The 24,382-nt window shown below is 44.7% G+C and overlaps 1 protein-coding gene across 1 annotated transcript; it reads right to left on the reverse strand.

Moving 5' to 3' along the window:
- Nucleotides 1-620: 620 nt before the first annotated feature.
- On the reverse strand, nucleotides 621-8,271 carry LOC136427155 (uncharacterized). Its single transcript, XM_066415915.1, has 6 exons — nucleotides 8,177-8,271; nucleotides 6,707-7,012; nucleotides 3,545-3,709; nucleotides 1,783-2,837; nucleotides 1,152-1,489; nucleotides 621-665 (listed from the first exon to the last, which is right to left on the reverse strand). Exons 2-6 carry the CDS (start codon nucleotides 6,982-6,984, stop codon nucleotides 630-632), a joined length of 1,872 nt encoding a protein of 623 aa, XP_066272012.1. The 5' UTR covers nucleotides 6,985-7,012; nucleotides 8,177-8,271; the 3' UTR covers nucleotides 621-629.
- Between the last annotated feature and the right edge of the window lie 16,111 nt (nucleotides 8,272-24,382).

Raw genomic sequence — 24,382 nt, forward strand, 5'->3', positions numbered from 1 at the left:
GGTAGCTTCTTAAGGTTGATTCTTAGTCTTACCCTTATTTCAAAGAACTGTAAAGGGAATGTCATTGACAATATCAATCAAAACTGCAACTTGAACATAACCTGGAATGGCCCGTAGTAGAAAATACAATACCTGCAGAAAACCCAACAAGAATCTTGCAGGTAACCTTCCCGAACAGTAGTTTTATACTGTAAATGCACTGTGGATTTTTATTTTCACTTGGTCCTCTCTCAACTCTTTCTGTGAAAAATGACCTAGTGCACATTCCTTGCGTTACAACTTGGTGTTTAGTTAGCACTTGTGATGAAAATTAAAAAGCACTAAAATAAATAAAAGGAAAGAAAGTTTTGCAATCTTCTCTTGGCTTCAGTTCAGTTTAGTGCTTCTCTTGTGCTGAAATACATGTACTTGAACCCTCTCTTCAATCCCCTACAACTCTCCTTCTGTACGCAACAAACCAACTTGAAGGAAAGCCTATTTACTAATACTTAAAAGCTTTCTGATATCATTCATGATTCCAGTTGACCATGGTACATTTTAGGTGCATCTCTGGTATTATTGTCAGATTATCGTGCAGTTCAGCTTGGAACATTATGGGTGCTGTTCTGGTACTGTTGTCAATACTGATGTCAGCTGCTATCCATTCGTCTCTTCTTCACTGTCGGCTGCAAGAAACAAACAGAAAATCTGTTATACCACTTCACATGCTAGAAATTTGAATTTCACATCTTAGAGCCAAGGGAACAAATACACATGTATGGCATGGGCAGTTTCTGTTATATCCAGTGTTCCTTCCTTCCTTAAATACTGACACCAGGTTTACTGGCAATTTTGGACACTCCAAGGCAGATTGCACCACAGAAAATCTGAGATATAAAGTACAGCGTCCAATTGCAAGTTTCATTGGACTTTTTTTGGTTTCTTTCACACAAATCTCAATCCTCCCAAGTTAAATAATTTAAGTTCGTGTGGTTTTAATTTTCGTGGTAGGAAGAAAATGGAGTGTTCTCAAAGAGCTTACTGCGAAAACTGCAACCATGTTTGCAATTACAGTGCTTTTTGGACTGTAGGTTTCTGAAAACAGCCAAGAAGAGGATAACTTTGATATGATAACTTTTTCTCCAGAAAAATGTTGAAACAGATAGCCTTACTTGTCTGTGCTGTGCACTCCAACCCTGCTGACCCTCCCTGCTCACCACAGGTGCCCTCTGCCCCTGCACTTCCTGCCCAAGCTGCAAGGTGGCACTTGCTCCCTGCCCTCCATGTTTCCTCGGCGTACGACTGCGCGTCCTCACGCCTGTGGGAGTGACGTCAGCTTCCCTTTCGTCCTCGCTCCAGAACTCGTTCTCTGCAACATTTGCCAGCAGACTGTCCTCCATGCCTCCCTCAAACTCCTCCAGCTCTACCCCGTTCCCTGATGTCCCATCACGCCCTAGCGGGGACGTTGGAGCCTGTGGTAGGTCGTCCTGCTTGAGCTGTTTAGGGGAAACTAAACAGTTACAGTGTGTGTCAGTAATACTATGGAAAAGGGGAGAAAAAGATGGCGTCATTATTTCAAGAATCAAAACTTCAGACCATAAAATATAACCCTCAAATGCTAACATGATCTGTTAACTCTCATCAAAGGTAATTCCAATAGATTCTATATGGCTGGTCTGCAAATACCCCCCCTTGTAGAGTCTTCCCTACTATAGCCACCCCTAAACTGCCCAGATTTCACACAAAAATCACACCCAGAGAGGATTTTCAATGCTTTAAAGCCTTGTTTTTATGCTCTCTCACCGTGGGCTTGGGGTCTAGGCGCAGGTGCTAACTGGTTAGTTCCCTCTTTCCTGGCCAGCTGTTGGCGGAACTCCTGCTGCTTCTGCCACTGCCGATGTTTCCTCAGGCGAGCCGCTTCGTCCGAGTCCTCTGGAGGGGTCGTGCTGCTCGGCTTGGCCGCACGTCGGGGGCTGGCCCGCTTCCTCTTGCTGGGGCTCACGCTCTTCTTTTGGCCACGGACTGGGGTCGGGAGTATGTTTGGGCCTCTGCTGGTGCTAGGACCAGTGTTTGAATTTGGACCCATGCTTTTTTGGGGGCCAGTGCTTGTTTTGGGGCCAGTGCTGGTGCTAGGCCCAGTGCTAGCGCTTGTATTTAGGCCAGTGCTCTTTTGTGGCCCAGTGCTGATGTTTTGGCCCGTTTGGGGGCTAATGTCCGCACCAGGGCCACTGCTTGTGTTTGGACAAGTCCTAGTGTTTGGCCCAGTCTTAGTTTTTGGCCCAGTGCTTGTTACTGGCCCAGTGCTTGTTACTGGCCCAGTACTTGTTGATGGCCCAGTCCTTGTGTGTGGCCCAGTGCTTGTGTTTGGACCAGTCTTACTCTTAGTGTTTGGGCCAGTGGTTGTTTTTGCACCCGTGCTTGTTACTGACCCAGTGCTTGTTGAAGGCCCAGTGCTTGTATTTGCCCCGGTGCTTGTTGCTGGCTCAGCGCCCGTGAAAGCGACAATGGAGGGACCACAGCTTGCACTGCGGCTGATTCCCGGGTTTCTGCGGAACTGTCTCGAACGGCTGTCAGCTGACTCAGACAGGACCGTACCATTACCTTCCCACGGGGGAGGCATTGCCGTGTGCACTGGGGTTGAGTAGGCCTGGGGGTGGGGCAGCCTCTGGGGGGTGGGGAAGGGAATCCCCTGGGTGGGGGAGGGCAGGCTGGCCTTCCGAGCTCTTGAGATGTCTGGATCGACTGCGTCATGCTTCAAGTCGTTTTCGTTGTACGTCGTCTTGGCGGGTTTCGTCGTCTTCATGGCGTAGTTGAGGTACTCCTTGTCGGACAGGCAGTTTCCCAAGGCGTTTCCGAACCTAAAGGAAATGATACATTTGTGAAAGTTAGACATCCAGGTAAACAATATACAAAGAGAATTCAAACTCTACAACTGGATAAAATTCGGAGATTTAATTCCAGAAGTTTTGAGTGACATCCAGCACTCTTCTTCAGCGTCACTAGATGGACTTGGATAATATAAATACAAAGCTGGTAATTCAAGCTGGAAAAAACGGTTCAGAACATGTCAAGGACAATAATGGAAATGACCAACAGAAATGACCAAAACAAACGGACACGGACCATGAACCAGCTTTCGCTCTATATGTTTTGTACCATGTATATGTAATGATATATCTTGATAGAGTTATTAGGATTTGAATGATGTAATCTGTATCTCTGTTATATTCTATCTGACCCCCGTGACCTCAATGAAAAGTGGCCTGTGGGCCAGCTTGAGCTTCTTAATACTGTAATTCTTGATCTGTTAATGGTACTTAATTCTAGCTACTTTAACGGTCACTAGTCAACCCCTAAAATTTCATCATCGCAAATATTCGATTATAAACATTTGAGATAATCATGTTTGCTAAAAGCGTTAAAATCAAATGCAATGACTCCCTTCCCCCCAATCACTGCAATTACCGACCACAATAATAAATGGATTTACAGTAAACAAACGAACCTCGTCAGAGCCCGCCTCATAAATAAACAAAGGTTCAAACAAACAAACAAACAAACAAACCTTCTCAGTGCCCGCTTCATACCGTCCGTGACCGCCTCCTTGCGTGCTTTCTCCACGGCCGCTGTTTTTGAGCGGACGTTTTCCGCGGCGCCGTAGCCGATGTCCTCCTGGGAGGCGCCGTTCTTCAGCATCACGCGGACGATGCTGTGCGCTCCGACGATGTACCTGCAGAGACAAAGAGATGTGCACAGTATATCATGAAGAATGTGTGACATGGTGTTGGTGTAATGGTTAGGGTGTTTGGCCCAGAACCTCGAGGTACTGGGTTCGAATCCTCTGACATGCCACCAATGGTGTGCCCTTGGGGAAGAAACTTAACACAACTTTCTTCACTCCACCAAGGTGTAAAAATGGGTATCTGGCTTTGGTTGGGGAGGTAAAAGGTGGTGGAAGGAGAGGGTTGGGCTCTGCCTTCCAATACCGTGCGCTTGACACAATGATTGAATGGATAACAACCCACTGCCCATACAGCTTCAACAAGACAATGGGACAAAGGTTAAGACCTTTATGAAGAATTAAACTGTTCTCCAACTCAAAAATGGAACTCAACAGAATTTTGGAAGCCACATTGCACTAATATAATAGCTAATGAAAAAGCATCATGCCTCATCCTCAGTTTTTAAGTTCAAATGCTTCACCGTCTTTTATCAATAATAAATACAGTATACTGCAGATCAAACTTTACTTTTACTCCCAGGTAGTCCAACTCAGTCTGTAAGAATTAGAGTAAGATTACAGGTAGATTATATTGACTTCCAACAAGGCACCCCTTGAAGTTGGGAAACTTTTGATATTTGATGTGAACATTAGGTGAAGGTATTTCGTTTTAATTATAAGGGTTAAAGTAACTAATCAGTGTTTGGTACAAATTTTCCTTAGTTGTTTTGAATGCTCAGCCTCAGCCAATGGCCAGTTAAGGGGCCCAGCCGGTTTTACAGGCCAGCATGTGAGACTGGGCCAGCCCAACCAGGTTAATGACACTCTACCGTGACGCTCAGGTAGGGCAGTCCCCCCTGGAAGAGACTCTTTAGCTGAAGCTGAGCATTTCATAGCTTTAGGTTGCGTGCTGTTAAAGCTAAATAGCCAGGTTGCGATGGTGGTGGATGCTCTTTTCACTTGTGGGTCTTTAATGTTTGTGTGCCAGAATGAGTTCTATAAAGCCTTCATTATGTCATTAAGACAAGGAATGTTTGCCAGAGTTGGAGCAAAAGCTTATTTTTTTGTTGACTTCAGTTCTAGTCTTCAACAGTTTGATTCTTCCCTGTTATGCACAAATCTTAAGTACAACTATATATATCCTACCTGGTCTGGCGCCCTACTTAACATAATTTTCCCACCCCACTTAGACGTCACAGTTGTGTTGCGCAGTAGAGTGCAAAAAATGGGAATATACTATTATCCCCCGTGTACTCTATAATATAGTGTACACGGGGGACTAACCTTCGAAAATCCTTCTTTTTCTTGAAAATTTTGGTCCATTTTTGAGACTCTGGGGCTAGAAGGAACAGGTAGGGTCTAAGCTTTCCCAGTTTGGTCAAAATTTGTACGTTTCAGTAGTTCAGTTGGCATAAGGAGATATCTTACTCGTACTAGTAGTGGTTTGGTTTCACATGCCCTGAGCTGAGTGGACTGTTCCAGCCTGGATTAGTAGATCAAAGTTGAGGTTTGTTTTCTTCTGTCAGCCGTCACGAGCAATCGAGCTGGTCACTTATCCGTTTTCTTTGCATGATTCTAAAGTAGACAGCTGTGGCTTTCTGGTGCATAAGAATTTTTGGGGCTTGCAATGTCAGTAAGTACTTTTCTGAGCCCTTGTTTTTAATAGTGCATTAAAGCATAGCTCAATCCTATGTACAAGTCTGACTGTGGTATCCGCCCTGAAGTACCCCCCTCCCCCATTTAGCATTTGACTCCTTCTATCTAGCTCTTTATAGCTGGATCAGATTTGATGAAAGCATGTTGCATTATCATCTACAAGTACATTTTGTCAAATTATGACCAAATTTGGTGCATGGTTTCTCCTAATATTTGTCTGAAGTATGATATTTTGTGATATTTGTACAGCATTGAGCAGGGGTACAGTGTACATAAAGCTGTTCAGGAATTGCTGCAAAAGTAGTATGAATTCATTGGATATGATGTAAGTTAAGTGAGGAAAAGTCTTATACCATTGTGTGTCATACCAATTAAGAAAAAATTGCACTGTGGTGGACCCCCCCCCCCCCCAGCACACAGATGTTTATTGTACTTTTGGAGCCTGTATGTCTCTGAAAGGAGGAACTATTGAAAAATATCAACTGACTGTAGTACTTGGCAATGTGTTCTAACCATAAAACAGGATTTGCTGTATGTAGCAGCTTTTTCAGTTGTTTTAATGGCGGCTGTGTGTGCACAACTAGTGGTTACATTGGAATTGCATTTTGAGAAGGGAAGACAAAAATTTGCCAAAAAAAGAAAACTTTCTATTGAAAAGTTACCATAGCTTCCTATGCACAAGTCTGACTGTGGCATCTGCCCTGGACCTAGGACATTATATGGAATATATAATGTCCTTGCTTGGATATATCAAAGGCTTTTTCCTACAGTACTGTAGCGGGCTATGCATATGTATGTTTGCGTGTTTTATGTGGGCAAAAAAACTGAACTGGACTGTGGATGGATCTTCATAATTTTTGGTATGTGAGAAGGTCAAGTTTGAAGATGGTTCACCTGGCGTTTTTGTAAAGTACTGCAGCGAGCTGTGTATGTTTGTGTGTTTGTTTGTTTGTTTGTGTACAGCATAACTCGAGAAGGTGTTGATGGTTGTGCATATTTAGTGGATGTGTAGGATTCGCAGAAAGGAAGAATGGGTACCACCCTATTATGCACCATCTGGTGCAGGAAGGACTTTAAAACCCTTAAGCTGCCAGTCCTGGTTTAAACAGGGATACAGAAACATGCCTTGTGTGCTGGGCCCGGTTATAACCGGGATAGGGTATTCCCCCAGAAGAAAACAGCTTTGTGTGCGTGTAGCGCTTGAAGCCCGGAAGTTAGGGGAGTTAGGGCCGACGGTTGTCTCGCGGGTTTCGTGAGGGAGGTCAGGGGTCAAACATTTTTTATTTTTACTTGGCTAAAAAAGCTGGCAGCTTAAGGGTTAACTTACACTTAACTTTTTTTGTAACATACCTGCCCGCTCGCTCGTCCACAAAGTCGATGGAGTTCACCAGAACGGAAACCGACCACCCGTCGTAACCAAACACCTCGTTGGCCAGGGCGACGGCCTTGTGGCCCTCGATGTAGGTGAGTTTCTGGTTGCCGGGCCCCGGTCGCTGGCTGATGAACTCGCGGCCGAGCCGCTGGCGTAGCGCGGCCTGGATGGCGCTGTGCTCCTCCTGGGTGAACTCCGTGTTCCCGAAGCTCGTCTGTCGGGCAGACTGCAGGCCAAGCCGCTCCTGTTCATTCATTGTGCTGGTCAGCTGGACACACCGGTACCTGTAAAGGATATACACATTCATATTATACAGTATATAAAGACGGCACCTTTGTCGGATATCTTTAACCTATAGCTAGTACGTAATGTAAACCTAAGTTTTGGCTTTGCGTCGTCAACGATTTTATATATAATTTAGTCTCGTGCATTTTGTACCTTAGGCGCTTTAGTTTTGTGAAATTTTTTGTTAATTTTGTTTCTTCTATGTTTTTAGCTTGGCGTTTTATGTATCTGTTTGGCGTGCTTTGTGAACATTTGTAATGAACTCTGTGAACGTTTGTAATGAATACTGTTCCCAGGGCTAACCCTTTGTAATAGCCTTTGGCTAGTTGGGTAGCCCTGGCTGTACTTTTTTACAGTCGAATAAATCAAATCAAATCAAATCAACCCTATCAGCACTTGCTAAAATTAGTATTTATATCCGTATACTGATACTACAAATGTAGCTAATTCTTCATGACATGATATAGATGAAAAAAAAAATTCTTAGCTTGAAATGAAAAAATTAACAACGAAAATCAACAAAAGAGGCTTCCAAATAATGAAATAAAATTAATTATATAAATTATGTGTGGGACAGATTGGTGTGGGGTCGTTTTGTCCAGTACAGAGAGCAGCTATCTCACAACACATTCTTTACCGCAGCTTGGCCGATCTGGCAACGCGAAGCGCTTCGGACCCAGAAGATCCGGGTTCGTCTCCGTGCATGGATTTCTTTTAGCTACGGCCGCGTGGCGCGTTGGATACACCCGATCCCTCGATCTCGGAAGTTAAGCAACGCGCGGTCCGGACAGTGCTTGGATGGGGGACCAACCAAGGACGTCCGGATTGCTGTAGCCTCACGAAGCTTTCCACGAAATCGTCTTCCGGGAGGGACGTAAAACGGGGGTCCCGTGCTCGAGGAGGTGCCTCGAACACGTTAAACAGCCTCATTACCCTACACATTGGGTACCTGCCTGTGGCACTGGCTGCAAATACACCTGATATTATTATTTAACTCATCACAGTCCAACACCTCTAGTACATGTAACGTTATATAATAAATGGTTTAACGTATGTGTCACTTGCCCTTTTCCTCAACATCACGTCATATAAATCAACTTTCAGGGTTAACTAAGGTCACGTTTATATGATCGTGAAATCCATGAACAACTGAAGGATCTTACTTTGCCTGTACTGCTGGTAGAAGGTTGCAAGGGAGGAGAAAACTGCAGAAATGTCCGGAAAACTGCGAACTGTACTTTCAGATCGCGCGCGCCCCGGGAGAACAACACACATTGTGGTGTCGTCATCACAACATGTGCACAGATGGACGGGTGACTAACTGCAGTACTACTACAAATCGCCAGAAAGCGCTCTTACACTGTACCTTTGTATGAAATCGTCTGTCGTAGCTTCTTCGGTATTTTACATGCAATTGTTATCAAAAGCTTGTGGTATGTCTCTCTTCGTTATCTTCAGAATTCATGTCTACATAATAATCGTTTAGCAAGTATTTTCCCTCGTTGTGTATGTCTTTCTTTGCTTCTAACATCTGGTTTGAACTCATGATTTTGATTTGTGAATTTTGGGTCCTTTATGACGCCAACAGTTTTTGACCTAATAGTAGGATTAGATTTTCAACCTGTGATAATCCTTCTCAATTGTTAGTCCGCACTTTGAGTGCTTTTCACATTTTTCACTGCCCCTTATTCGAAGCAAGGAGGTTTTTTGTGTTCGCTATGACGGGTGGCTTTTTCTTTTAGGCGCCACCAAACCGCTTTCACTGTGCGACTTGCATGCAATAATCGGTATATCTCAAATATCCCCAAATTGTCATATTATTAGTTGACAGCTTTCCCTGACACAATGGAATTTTAAGCACGCCCAAAAGTCTCTCTATGAGTTGACATTCCCCCTAATCCACACGGAACGCCCACATTCTATAGATGATAGTCGGCTGCGTTATGTCAAACAACGTAAACCCCTGTCATAAGTAATAGGGGCGTATTTAGACTACCTTTCAATAGGCCACTTTTAAATATTTCCGTTAAGGTTTACAAATGACAGTTTAGAATACACTTTATAAACCATCTTAATTCTTTCAAGACACCCACTTTAAAGATTTGATCACTTTGTAGATTTTCACCTTATTAGTTTTTATTAAGGGCTTGGCCCTTGACCCTACCATATAATACTCACTTACTGTTTGCAGTAGTCACTCTAGCATGTGTCACTTTGAGATAATTCAATCAAATTTGAGGTTTCTGTTTTTGTCTCTTTTCACTCGTTTTGTAATATTTTTCCGAGTTGTGCTGTTTTGTTTTCCTTTTTATTTTGCATGCCTTAGCAGTTCTCTGAAAAAGCACACTGCGCGCACGGCAACCAGACGAAAGGACTTCAATAACAAGCCAACATGATATTTTTGGCGACGCCTCAGGGGCGAGCCAAATTTTTACTATATTGTGTGCAGATTGCAAGAATTCTAGGAATTGTACAGGAATGTGAAAGTCCATGGGACGATAACTCAAGAATGCTTGGATGTATTGTCTTCATATTTTGTAGGTGGGTAGGTCTGTGGGAGACCTTGTAATGATTGGATATTGGGCCCCCTAGCGACTTTTTATCGTACTGCTGGGGAACTTTCACTTTTCAAATCTCGTCTTCTGAACATGCTATAGTCATGATTTTTAAGTGGTGGATAGCTCTTTGTTAGGAAAATATGTCCTGTAGATTTGGACCCCCTAGCGGCTTTTTTTGGAACTGCAGGAGCTGGTTTTGACTCAAACTTTGAAAGAGAATAACGCAAGAAGGGGATGACGGATCATCATAATTTTTGGCTTAAGTGATGATTTACATAATCATATGCCAATTATGCAAATCAATATCTGATTTGCATAATTAATGAGGACAGTTAATAAATCAGCTGCATTCTATTATAGGACTCTCAAACACATGACATATGTAACTGAGAAAGAGATAAATAACGATAGATATCAATTATACAAATTGATACTTAATTTGCATAGTTAATGACAAAATACTATAAATCCATAGTGGTAAATGATGGGGATTTCATTTTTGCACCATTTGGAAGTTAAGTAAATGTGGCCACTATTAGACACAAATCTTGCATAGAGGGCCTCATTTACATAATTTATGAGGAAATGGTACGATTTCTTTTTTTGTGAAAACAAGATTTTCATACATTGGACAACTTGTGTTATTTTGGTAGAGAAGGTGATCGACTGATATGATTTATGCGAGGTCCTTATTTGCATGTGGGCTAAGAACGAAAACGTTAACAGAGACCACCGTCGCCATGGCAACATCTTTTTATGTTGCCAATCTTGTTCTACTAGTAGTAGACTAAAGTAAAAGTTTTCTTTCTCGGATATCAGCTATGCTAGATTGACTGTGTAAAATGTCGTTTGTCGCTCATGTACTTTTCTCCCACCAATAACATTTACTTACCCCTATGGGTAGGTATGCACGATAAAGGATAGCATTTACCCCTATGGGTATGTATTTATGCACAATATAGGTTAACCCCTCTTCAATAACTATAAATATTTGGAGATCCACGCAGTCATCCCGCCGAACTGATGAACCGGTTCTGGCGGGTCGCTGGGTTTGACTTTGTCGCCCCCAGGTAGTCGTCACTAAACTCCTTTTGTCGCTGAAAAGATGGCTAAAAGAGAATGTTTAGACGTTAGAACCAGTAGTGTAAGTAACACGTTAAACTCGACATAATCAATCATTTATATACTTTTACGTAGGTTGATCCCTTTGTAGACTTGTTTTGTTTGCATTTATAGTTGTAGAAGACCTTACGAAAGTCGTTGTACTTTTCTTGTGTCAATAAAGATTGTTGTATTGTCGACATCGGGTGAATAATTTGCTGCGGTTACGTAAATTCGTATTTTCCTAGGATCATCGTAGAGTAGAATTCTTAATCAAAAAGTATGGGCATCTTCGCTGGAAAGTTTTAAAGAACGCTTAAGCTTGCAGCTAGATGTGCAAAAGTTAGGTGTGGCATGTCGTTTGGTGTGATATAACCAGCTGCCGTCGCGCCGCGTGCCTGCGAAGCTGGTGTGTTACGCCGAAGGGTGGTTATACCGGCTGTACAGATACAGATACATGACCCAATGGCCGGGTTACTTCTCTGGTTAATTGTTCGCAACATTTGGCCAATATCTTTATACAGTCAAACCTGGTTGTGCAACCATCCAGTCACAAGCCACATTAGAACAGTCCATTTTTACAGAGTTAATCCCACCCTGTCCTGAGCGACCACCTGTCCTCAGCAACCATTTTCCTCTGTCCCGTGAGCGGTTACTGGATCTAGGTTTGATTGTGATATTATTCTTTTCGGCGACCTAAGAAACCCATCCTTTAAGCCCTCCTCTCACTAGACCCACAAATTGACAAAGTACACAACGAATTCGAATTTCATCGCCAAAAAACGAATCTTTAAGCTTTGTGTGTTTTGTTGTCTTTTTGTTCATACTTGTACGTTTTGAGTGATATTCCCATTACAAAGTCAATGGTAACACAGATCCAGTTAAGGACGCAGCGACGCCGCCAGCGTACCGCGGGTCCAGTGAGAGGTGGGGGGGGGGGGGTTGGGGCTTTAGTAACACTGGTGGCAGCGGTAGTACACAAGAGGAACCCATCCTTGAGGTGCGGGTAATCATAACGGCTTAGTGCGTCCTTTCTGTAACCTGTCAGCCGCAGGGTTCCCTCCCCGCGGCCGTCTCATCAATCCTTCCACTACGTTGATAACCGCTCTAATCGCCCGTTCCCAGGGCACCTCGGGCGATGTGGCTCCAGTTTGCGCCTCACTGCACGCTCGTTCCCAGTGTCGGGCCACAAATGAGGCAGTTTTGTGGGGTTTTAATCGCTCATTAGATTGACATCGTGCACTTCGCCCGGGGAGGTTTGACATATCAAGGGTACATACGCTCTTCACACCATAGTGGAGAGATCGCGACCAACAGCAGACACACTGTTCTGTTAAGAGCCAGGGAAAACCATCGACTGTCGGCTCACAGACTAGGTCTGAGTCGTGCTTCGGTAAGTCCTGATCTTAGGTTACGTTTAAGACGCGATCGCACAGGTCTTAACATTCTTTTCTGCCGTCCAATTTTCAACGAGGCATAATGACAGTGTCGACTGTCAATAGTAATTTACGGCAAGCAGGCTTTCCTGTCATGAGATCTAGATGAAATTTGTACGACATATGCACAATTGTCGCAAGGATGTCGTCCTTTGCTATCGTATACCTGTTGTACGACACTTGTGACTGAATCCTTACCGTGTGCGGGAGGTTTATACATGTTTTTTTTTACTACGGCGAGTCGCTCGTGACAGGAACTAACTCCTAAGCTCGGGCTCGATGAACAAAACAAATGAGACAAAATGGAGTGAATAATTGGTAAGCCTGTCATGGAAGGTCCAGTTCGTCAGGGGAATTTAGTAGAGGCTACATCAGTAGCCTCTATCAGGCTCCACAGGTCGCTGGGAAGAGGAATTTTGCAAACAAACAGTACATGACAGATGAGATAGCCGGCGACAGTACTGTACTCTAGGCCAGCCAACTCCTCTTGCTTGGTATCTGTCTATTGAGCCAATTTCTACCGGCTTTTCAGCGTCCTGAGGAGCCTGGAAGAGGCTACTATATCGGCACAAGGGTAGTCGACGTCTCCAACTACAAAGGGAACATTTTCTGCCTTTCTTTTCACGATTTCTGCTGTTTAAAAAACCCAGGCAAACACACACACACACACACACACACGCACACAAGATACCCATGCACATACGTCTAACGGAAGAAACCCCAGCACAGACAAACAGAGATGAAACACCCCTGTCAACAAGGCACAGCTTGACAAAATAAAGCCAGTGGGACTGGCCACTGTAACAATATGTAATTGTGTAAACTTGTGCAATTGTAAATGTGTTGTTAGGTTATGTACTGATGCTTTGTGTGAATAGAAACAAGTCCCGCCCCAAGGCTTCTGCAAATGTCACACGACGTTTGGACAAATTCGGATAACCAGAGAGAAACATAGATTAGCGTCATTTTTAACGACCTTATCTAATGGACAGGTGAGTTTGATGGGGACATGTTTAATTGGTGAAAACAAGACGCCGTGCGCACGGAATCTTACCCGCATATTTTACCTGGTGTCAGGTAACCTATAAATGTCATTTTGTGGAGCAAACCGAGCGGAAAAATACCAGTAATTCCTCCGCTCTACTTTGTATTGTTTGTATGGCATACCCAATAAACCGCCCCATGTGGGGACATAGTATGACACTGAAGAGTACCAGCTGCATGTCTGATATAGTTGAACCACTCGCACAGGGAAGGATCCCTAGTCTTTTCGATAAATGTGGTGGATTCTTTTATGTGGCTCTCCTCAAACACAGACCTTCGGATTTACGTCCCATCCGAGGGACGTCCCTAACCGAAGCTAGGTACTCATTTACACCTGAGTGAAATTCGTGCAAAGTTTTCCTTTCCGAAGGACACAACGTCAACGGGGTATGGCAAGGGATTCTGCGACCTCTGTGTTCTGCTACAAGTATACCCTGCCATTACGCCACCACGAAGCCACACTTTTAAAACCAAACCGCATGACCAAGATTGCACGTTTTCTAGTTGATAAGGTACACTGGACTGTAAGAACATTTCCACGCTTCGAGTATTGTGTTTTTAAGTTTTTAAGAAGATAAACACTAACTTGGAGATATGTGACTAAGAACTTGAAGGGTCAAAGGTTGTATCAGGTCAATTAGGCGGCAGAAATCTGGGGTCAGAGGCCGTGTCAGGTCATTGAGGTGTGAGAAATCTGCGGTGACCCCAAGTTTTACCAAAATCGTCGGGGTGGGGACAACTTCCATAGCGTAGACCTTAAATACTTTAGGGTTTTATAAATATCAACGCCATCCAGGCTACCATTGGTGTGTCTGCAAGTTTGGTATCTTAATAAAGAATTGAATAGCTGTACAGTCAAACCTGGCGCAAACAACCACCTCCAGTCACAAACAACTTTAAAACAATCCCGTCCATTTTTACAAAGTTAACCCCACCCTGTCCTGAACAACCACCTGTTCTCAGCAACCATTTTCCCCAGTCCCTTGAGTGGTTGCTGAATCCAGGTTTGACTGTTCTAGCGTTGATGAATCGCGATTTGCAGGTGGCAAGGCGTAGATATATCAATATAAATGGTGCTATCGTGTCATCTATTACGTAATAACCCCCGCCCCCTGCTAAAGTCGCTTAAGTGACACAATAACCCCCTTCAACACACACACAAACGCACACACACACACACACACCACACACGTACACACACACATACACATACACACACACACACACACACACACACACACACACACACGCACACACACACACACACACACACACACACACACACACATTATACATATGTAATTGAAGACAAATATCCCTTCATGATTGGTCCCAAATATTATATAAGATACTGGGAAATTGCCATGATATCAGGGCTGTATAGTTCTTACCTAGTGTGGCGACGCTGTAACTATTAGTAAGATCATTCTTTTGGCGGCGGCTTGACATCTTGGGTTGACCTTTCTGCGCGGGCCCGCCAGCCGCCGACATTTCAAGTCGAACAACAACCTCTCCTTATCTCGTGTAAGATCTGTTAGTGTGACAAGATACAATACGCAGATAACGCCTGGCGCAGACAATGGCCTCGGGAAAATTAGACTCGCACAATAATCATGACGGCGGACAGACTTAGCCTCTACCAGGCCCCGCGGATGGCTGGGAAAATAGTAGAAATTGGCCTAATAGAGTGAATAGTATGCTAAGGGAGTCGGCTACGGAGTGAGGGTCCAATCTGCCATCCTGCAAATGAAACCCTGACAAATATTCTCCCTATATAGCCGGCGTAGTTAGTCTGGTAGAGACTAGGACAGACTAGAAAGCGAGGCCTTGAGTACGGGACTACCAGAGGTCTATGTGATGGGATACAAATTGATATATTAGGAAGGTCTTGCATGGAAAAATGTCTGATTTTTGTATTTTTTCGCGAGGGCAAATGTTGTGAGACAGTATGTCGGACGATGCCACATTGCCGGTGACATGGGGGTGACCCTGGCATGAAGCCAAATACCTGTCATAGCCGGAGGAGCGCACATACCAGGGCTTCTCCCCCCGGCGTGTCTCCAGCGTGGTCGAGTCCATCGGGACGTTCTACTGTCAGGTCGGCAACACACGAACAGTCAAGTACGTCCAATGAGGCCAAGACGAGACCGATCCTTTCCTTAAGACGTCTTCCCCTCCAAGACATAAGCGGCTGACGACTTGAAGAAACGCCTGAAGACCCGCGCGAAGACTGGAGGTCAGTAAGGGTACTTGTTCTACTTGTCCTTTTGTACATGCAGGCAGACCGCCAAGAGGCAAGGCGCACAAGTACAACTGTACGTGTCCCTCAGCCAGTGCACCAGGCCTTCCTACGGGGATATGGATCGTAGAATTCGACAATAAAAGATAATAATTGGGCAGGAGAGTCAGTCCACGGGAAGGTTAGCATTTCCCCCTCGGCGCCTACAAATGAAACCCTCTGGTGGCCAAACTCTCCTGGTAAATATTCTCCCCATAGCCGGCGTTGTCAGTCTGGTAGGGACTAGGTGTCCCCAGCGCGCTGCTAAGTCAGGGTTAAACACGTGTGCGTGACAACCGGGCTATTTAGCGCCATGTAGCTTTGGTTTTGCCTTCATATCGTACACGTGGTCTCTGTGTCATGTCTTTGTGACTATTCTAGTAGCGAAAGGTGGTCTACCGGCTAGAAACCGTGCTACTGGATCACTAGGTCGCGGGTTCGAAGCCCAGCATATACCCGTCGGTTCGGTGTTCTGAAGTTAGTAAGCTGCTGTCAGGACTCAGTGCAGTTGGACGGTTTGCCACGAACTGTCGGGTTTGTGTGGTAAGCCACACGGTCATAATGTTGAAGAGCCCATTTAAAAGGCAAGAGTTTGCCTGAGGGTGTGTCTAAGTTTGTGTGGTCCAAACCGCGCAGCTTGTACGCCAAGTACAGAGTTCCACCTTGAAGCGGTTAGGAGATGCAGACACAGATAGAGATTCTCCCAGCACGTTCGGAGTGACGCAGTTGTCCGCGTGGCGAGACCTTGGTCTAGTTCGCGACTCTCCTGCCACTCAAAAGGTGCGACCTGCACAGCAAGGATCAGTCGGAAAGGCACGTTCTATACATACGGGGCCATTTATTACGGGCAGTGTGTATCTGTATCTGTATAGCCGGTATGATCGCCCTCAGCGTAACACACCAGCTTCTGTATCTGTATCTGTATAGCTGGTATAACCACCCTTCTGCGTAACACACCAGTTTCTGTATCTGTATAGCCGGTATAACCTCCCTTCTGCGTAACACACTAGCTTCGCAGGTACGCGGCGCGACGGCAGCTAGTCATATAACACTGAACGACCTGTCACATCTAACCTTTACACATCTAACTGTAAGCGTTGCTAAAACTATCTAGTGAGGATACTCCTGCAGTGCTTGGTGGCAACGAAGTCGCCTACTGGACAGAAATCTCTGGATGGCGATTTTCTGTGGCTTTTAGGTCTTTTTTTGCGCAATCCCCCCCCCCCCCCCCCCAAAAAAAAGCCATAGAAAATCGCCAGCCATCCCGGACTGTCTGCACGACTAAGTCTAAGTAGGTTCTTCTGCAGACTGGTTTATTTTCCACAGTAAAGCAACATACATTAAAAGCTTGTTTGCAGCCGAAGGACTGACCTGCACAGCTTTGCTCTACAAGAGTTTTAACTCCAATTTATCATACAACTTTGAGAATATATAACTTTGAGTTACAAATACAAACCATATACAGTCAAAACTCGCTTCATTTAAACCCTATTTAAATTTGAGTTCTTAAATCATCTTGTTGGAAATTATGTGGAAAATTATTGTTAACAATATTCAACAAAATGTACAGTATCTGAAACCACAGTGGAGGGGGGAGAATGCTAGTATCTTAATTTCTGTGACGTCTGGAGTAAGACCTGTCAAACGCCGGTATGCGCGGGGGTAGGCGTCCCGACCTGGGGGCTCAGTGTGGCAATTCGTCATACTTAGGCAGGTGTAATTAGTGCTAACAGTCTGACATACTGCGGATTACTGGCGCTCGATTTGAAGGCAGTGACTCGAATGACATTTAGACAGTGATACAGACTGGGTTAGATCTGACAAGTCATGACGAGAGAACGCAGTGTGAATATAGGAGGGTGGTCCTCAACAAGCCACGGCCTCACTCACTCACTCACTCACTCACTCACTCACTCACTCACTCACTCACTCACTCACTCACTCACTCACTCACTCACGCACTCACTCACTCACTCACTCACTCACTCACTCACTCACTCACTCACTCACTCAGGCACACATGCACGAAATGGAATTAAGGGCGAGAAGTCTATATGTCGCTTTCGCATGTCTGAATTTTGTCAACTGGGAATCACCGGAAACACACGCACGCACACACACAAACACACTCACAGACACAAACACACACACATACACACACACGCACGCACACACACAAACAAACACACTCACAGACACACACAAATATATGCATAGAGAGAGAGGCGACATATACACAGGCACACACACACACACAAACACACACACACACACAAACATATATATATATATAGAGAGAGAGAGAGAGAGAGAGAGAGAGAGAGAGAGAGACGAGTAGGTTATGTTTTAGCAGTGTCTGTTTACCTGCTTTTCTAACTCGGCCTTGACCGAACTAATACATGTAATCGTGTTGGAAATCTTTGTCTGCAAAACCCATGCCTGAAGTCTAGCAGCAAGGGGACACGCAGATGTATACGATAACGTAAAAAAATAAGATTTTTCAAATTGCAATAGTCTAGTCTATAGATCAATCTGATGCTTTTACGTACATATAAAGATGTGAATAAGTTCTGGAGCAGTTCTGAATGAATTCGTGCAGCTCTATATAAGGTACAATATCAAAGCAAGAAAGGGCGCAAAGTTTCTTAGACGCATAGGTAAAATTCTTACGGCATTGTTTTAGACTACACGGGGGTCTAAGAAAATTAAACTTGACTTTCTTGCGACGGAGGTTGGACATATGAAATGTCGGAATGCACGCCGCGGGTGAACCCTGCCCACCCCAGGGTTCAGGTTGGCTATCTATCATACTTACTGGCGAGTAATTAGTGCTGACAGTTTGACACGGTGGGTGTTACTGCTGCACGATTTGACGGCAGTGACTTGGATGACATTTAAGCCCCCCTCTCAATGGACCCGCGGCACGCTGGCGGCGTCGCTGCGTCCTAAACTGGATTTGTGCTACCCTTGACTTTATAATGCGAATATCATTCAAAACGTACAAGTATGACCAAAAAGACAACAAAACACACAAAGCTTAAAAAGATTCGCTTTTTGTCGACGAAATTCGTTGAATGCTTTGTCAATTTGATCGGCCGCAGCTACGCCGCCAGCGTGCCGCGGGTCCAGTGAGAGGGGGGGGGGGGGCTTAAGCGCTTTACGTTTTTGACAAGTAATGACAAGTAATGATCCTGTCAGCAGTGTATTTTTCCTACAACAAATGTTTCTACTGCTGAAAGGATCATCCTGTCAATATAGCCTCGGTCGATACGAAATTCAGCTGTCTTATGACAAAAATGATATTGCCGTAGAGTCTTGCAGACGGTCCGTTCTTCCGTAGCTTCACGGAAATTCCTGCAACGAAAAACCGTGCGAGGAATGTGGCGGCGCCTGCATGTACCTTTCCGTAGTTCAAAGACGCCGACCCGTGTAGCAGAAGTTGTAAAACACCTGGTTGACTCCTGTGGCGTAAGCCTCGCGCCGCAGGTAATGTCTTATACATGGCTGTCAGTGGTGACATGCCGACTTTGCTTCGACAGTCTTTGTGTAGCCGAGATCGGGGTAATGATGTTGTTCGACTGGTATGTCATAGCCTTCATACAGGCTCCGCTCTGTCAAGAACAAGGCAAAACATATTCAGTTTGCACTTATCATTGCACTCGAGGAGATAGACTCTTGATATTAACCAGCGATTTGCCCCGACGTTGTGCCCTTGGGAAAGGCACTTTACACGACTTTTCTCACTTCACTCAGGTGTAAATGAGTACCTAGCTTCGGTTAGGGACGTCCCTCGGATAGGACGTTAAATGGAGGTCCCGCGTTTGAGGAGAGCCACACTTCGAGCACGTTAAAGAGCCCACCACACTTATCAAAAAGAGTAGGGGTCCTTCCCGGTGTGAGTGGTTCAAAACCTACAGTCCTATGGCCGCACATGGGGCAATTGGCGTATTGAGGTCACCTGCGCGCCGAATGGCAGCCGCTCTAGACCCTTGCGATTCAGCCCCGCCAAATGTGCCCTCCATGTAAGTTCAGCCCCTAGCTGCAAAGAGAGAGTAGTCGGCCTACCCAATAATAATAACAATAACAATAACAACAAGAGTCCGTAGGACACAATTCTCCGTTAAGTATTTATAGTATGTACAAGTATTGACCCACACAAATTGCATCTCTGCACAGTCCAAGTAGTGTTTTAGAGCAAGTAAAGAAAAAGTTTTTGTTTATCTTTTTCTTTCAATACAGAAGTGGTTAACCTGCTGAAAAGTATGTTTTTACAGCATGGCACAGATGGGATCCAGAAATTCCGGGAAAAGTCACAAAGTTAGATCTAGATGGCCCCTTTATCAACGAACCATTCAGCCTTACAACTAAGATGTATCAGAAATCACAAATATGCAGTAAATCCTCTTTCCACAAGTATTGCAGGCCGGTCTGATCTATAGCTATCAAGCTATTTGAAATAAAAAAGGCTAATTTATATTATCGTAACATTTCACGAAGCTCGAAGGTCAAAGGTCACCGGATCTAACCACCCGGAAGTGACACTGGCGCGCGCACTTTTCTGAGAGATATTTCTCAACAATCTTTCATCCCCTGCGTAAGCTTTTTACATTGTCACAGCCTCCGTATTATAAACTACAAGTGTGGTAAGTTTAAAGGTCCAGAGATTTGCCATTTTCACACTGTGCGTAAAAGTGCATCGTCCGTCCCGTGCGCACATACTGTATGCGAGTTTCGAGTGGACACGGCATACTTAATACACAGACTGGAGGTCACTGTGCACATGTTCGCAGCTAAAACTCACAATTCCCGTTGCCGCATTGGTATGTAACTTGGTATATCGTTTGCTAGGTTGCGTGTGGTGATGCACGTTGTCTGTATTTCAATGTAACAGTGACTACACGATCACAGCAAGTAAGGAAGATTTATACCCCGTATCTGCCTGAAGTATTCCAGTCATGCATGACGGATTATAACATGGTCCCTATGGCAGGGTTGTGGGACATAGCATTAATTATAGGGGTGCAATTACGATATTGGATTGACGTTTAAAGTAGTTATGGTGTAACAAAGCTATTGTGCATCACCACGCCGAACCAGGCAAACGATATGCCAAGTTACACACCAATGCGACAACGGGATCGTGAGTTATAGCTGCGAACGCGCAAACAAATGCATTCCCAATACTCCCAGAAGGAGGTATTCCTCCTTCCCGGAGTAATAACGATGATGATGATGATGATGATGATGATGATGATGATGATGATGATGATGATGATGATGATGATGATGATGATGATGATGATGATGATGATGATGATGATGATGATGATGATGATGATGATGATGATGATGATGATGATGATCTGTATATTTGGACAAAAAAGGAGAAAGAAACATGCCTGAAATAGACCCAGAGGCCACAAAGTCAGCATACCAAACTTGTTAGCATTTCATACAATAAAATGTCAACTACAATGTATTATGATGAATTGAAAAAAATAAAACTACTAGAAAGGCAAGGACTTAAACTGTTCGTGGGAACATTTGTAGGACAAAAAAAGGAGAAAGAAACATGCCTGAAATAGACCCAGAGGCCAAAAAGTCAACATACCAGACTGGGTAACATTTTATACAATGAAATGTCAACTACAATTTATTATGATGAATTTTAAAAAAATGAAACTACTAGAAACACAAGGACTTGAATTGTTCCTGCCAACATTTGTGAGACAAAATAGAGAAAGAAACGTGCCTGAAATAGACCCAGAGGCCACAAAGTGAACATACCAAACTTGTTAGCATTTCATGCAATAAAATGTCAACTACAATGTATTATAATAAATCAAAAAAATTACTGTACTACTATAAACACAAGGACTTAAACTGTTGATGCCAACATTTTTCAGGGCTGAATCATGTCCTGAATGGTACGTATGAGCTTTACAAGTGTATATAAACAGCTGGTAGCTAAGCACCCCAGCGATAGCCCTTCTTGAGACGATCACTTTAACAAAGGACCTACCTCTCCTTGCGCCATCATGAAATATTAGAATGAAGTAACAACAATAGAAGACTTGAGCTTGATTAGCAAGTTTATGGCACGGTAAACATGTACTTGGGTTGTTGAGAGCAGAATTTGTGGCAAAAGTGCCATATAGGTAACAAGGGAATGCAGAATACTAGTAATACACAGTGATAGTTTTTCGGCAAACTTGCAAACGTCAGCTGGCTTCAGGAGTTGATTTGAAAAAATCGTTTCTTTTTTCATGTCAGATTTGACAAGTGGAATTTATTTCAAAATACCGTATAGTGTGGCGTATCACACGAGATATCGACCCATTATTTACGGGTGGTCGTTTGGGTCGTTGAACACATTGGTATAGATGTAATCGTTACTTGGCGACTCAGAATTTTCGAGTAGGACTGGCCATAAAAATATTCTAAACCGCAAGTACGTGATCCTCACAGGTAATAGAACATCAAAGGGCCGCCGAAAGAAAAACAATATCACAAAAAATCCGTCTCTCTCTCTCTGTTTGTCTGTCTCTCTCTGTCTCTCTGCCTCTCTGCCTCTCTCGGTTTCAGATCGTTTCGCTACATTGTCAGGTCGCCATATGCATGTAGCGACTTTTGCCATGTAGCGAAGGGATACAACGTCTTCCATGTAGCGAAACAACTTCTGCCATGCAGTGAAATGCCAGTAGCAAACTGGCACTTTCCATTACTTTGAAACCTACACTTCATATCTTGATGGTGGATCTTATAATTACATCCTTCTCAAGACGTCTATATGTTCGGAGCGCGCCTTGAAGAAAGCGGGAGGCGCCGAGACAAGATAGTCCACGTTCTTGGCGAACCACACGTGCCTGAAATTCGGCGGGAAAATTTTGAAAACGGTTACCATACTCTGGGTTATCGAAGTCACTGTTTGGACTAGACATTGGTATCTTATTTGCAGCGCCTGTCTTTGAAATAGAAGGAAAGGGGGTTACCGCAAGATCGTCAGCGTTCTTCAATGTTTATGGCACGCCTAAGATTCCTAGCCTCCTTTGCAGACTTCTAGAAGACTCATCAAAGAAACTAGCCTATGTTGAAAATGGCGAATCAGTGCTCCCCAATTAGATAAAGACCAGCGCTCCTAGATGTCTGCGAAGGAGGCTAGGAAATGCGGTTGCAAAAGTTTTTCAAACGGTAGTTACATTTGAAACTCACTCTTTGAATAACGTGTTCATTTATTTATTAATCTTAAGGGTAGTCCTTTAAGGGTAGTCTCTTAAGTATCTAATATCTTATCTGCAGAGCATGTTTTGATAAGATTGGGAGACGGGGGGGGGTGAGATAGTGCGCGTTCTTGACGGGCCGTGCGTGTGTGAGATTTTGGCGGGATTCCTCCCCGGCAGGAGCCGACGGTTTGATGGGAGTTTACGGCGCGGCGTGTCGGGTGCCGGGCAGGGGTCGCCGCGGCCGCGGGAGGGTCGCGCCTACCGCCCGTAAATTCGGCTGCACCGCTCTGTAGAAAGATGGTTCGACTTTCCTCGGTCTTAACTCTGTTCTATAATCTTGTTTTGCAGTAGAAGGTTGCGCTTCTTGTCTTACACATGAGCTGCTTGCGGATTCGGTGATCTTGTTTGTAGTGAATTTCGCGCGTTCTGCTTTTATTTGGAGAATTTTCCCCATAACAAGGTCATCCCCTAGTTTCCCGCCACCATCTTGACCTTGACCTGACCTCTAGCGCCCGCGGCTATTCTAAGACCCGGCCGAGACGTCTTCAGAGTCGTGTCCGCGGACAGACGTGTCCAGTATGTCACGGGCAAGTGCCAGGCGTGTCCCTCTGGAAAATACGACCATGGTCAAGGATGGATACACATTGCACCCTACCGCCATGTCATACCGGTCATACTTCAACCCCCTTTTGTCGACTTGCTCATCGAATGCTCATCCTACCGACATGTAGCCTGGGTACCGGCCTCCGCTACTACGTTTTCCATAATGTTAACCCAAATTAACCAGGTAGATGCTTCATGCACTGCTACGGCTCACAGGCAGGGGGCGCTGATCGACATGCAGTTTATACATGTATCTGTCTATTTGGTCAATTTCTACTCTTTCCAGCTGCCTCTGGAGCCTGATAGAGGCTAGGGGTGACCCGGTGTGCTTGAATTCGAAGCCACATTGCTTCATGATTTGTCAGGTAGCTAGCAGTCGTGCAATGCAGCTGATGATACTTCACCTCAATCAAAGATGACTGCGTTACCTTAACCTTTTTCACAGTTTGATTTCTCTATAAAGGTGAGGTATCCCCGGCAGCATGCTTCACCTCAATCAAAGATGACTGCCTTACCTTTACCTTTACACAGTTTGACTTCTCTATAAAGGTAAAACTACACCCCGGTGTATGGTAGCTAGACCAATCCGTTCGAAGCGCAGCCTGTACTCCCCAAGTCCAAGTGCGTCCCTAAAGGCTGCGCCATGTGCGAGGTTAACGCGCCACAGACAGACACACACCATCACCTGCGGCGTCCGTTCCCATCCGGTGTGTTCACACGGCCACAGAGGTCAAGTTCAACCCACAGATTCAGCTGTTCTCCATCTCCAACCTTGACCCTTGAACCCGTGATGCCTACTAATCCCTCCGATAGAGCGCGCCAAATTAACGCCTTCTTGTCTTTGAAGTTCGTTTCGACAAAAACTGTCCTCCCCTTCTCGGTTGTACGTTTCACCCCGTCGCCATTTTTCATCGCGGACGACTCAGAAATTACCGGGTTCAAAGCCGACTTCTCCCCGCCAAGCCAAGCGGTGACAATGTGTTCCCCACGCCTCGGCGCGATCCGACATGCGCTGGCGTTTCTTCATCAAATCAAAGATCTATCACGCACCTATCAATACAAGTCCCTCGGATAGGACGTTAAATGGAGGTCCCGTGTTTGAGGAGAGCCACACTTCGAGCACGTT

This window comes from Branchiostoma lanceolatum, chromosome 2 (genome assembly GCF_035083965.1).
Source record: "Branchiostoma lanceolatum isolate klBraLanc5 chromosome 2, klBraLanc5.hap2, whole genome shotgun sequence".
In the NCBI taxonomy this organism is placed as follows: Eukaryota; Metazoa; Chordata; class Leptocardii; order Amphioxiformes; family Branchiostomatidae; genus Branchiostoma; species Branchiostoma lanceolatum.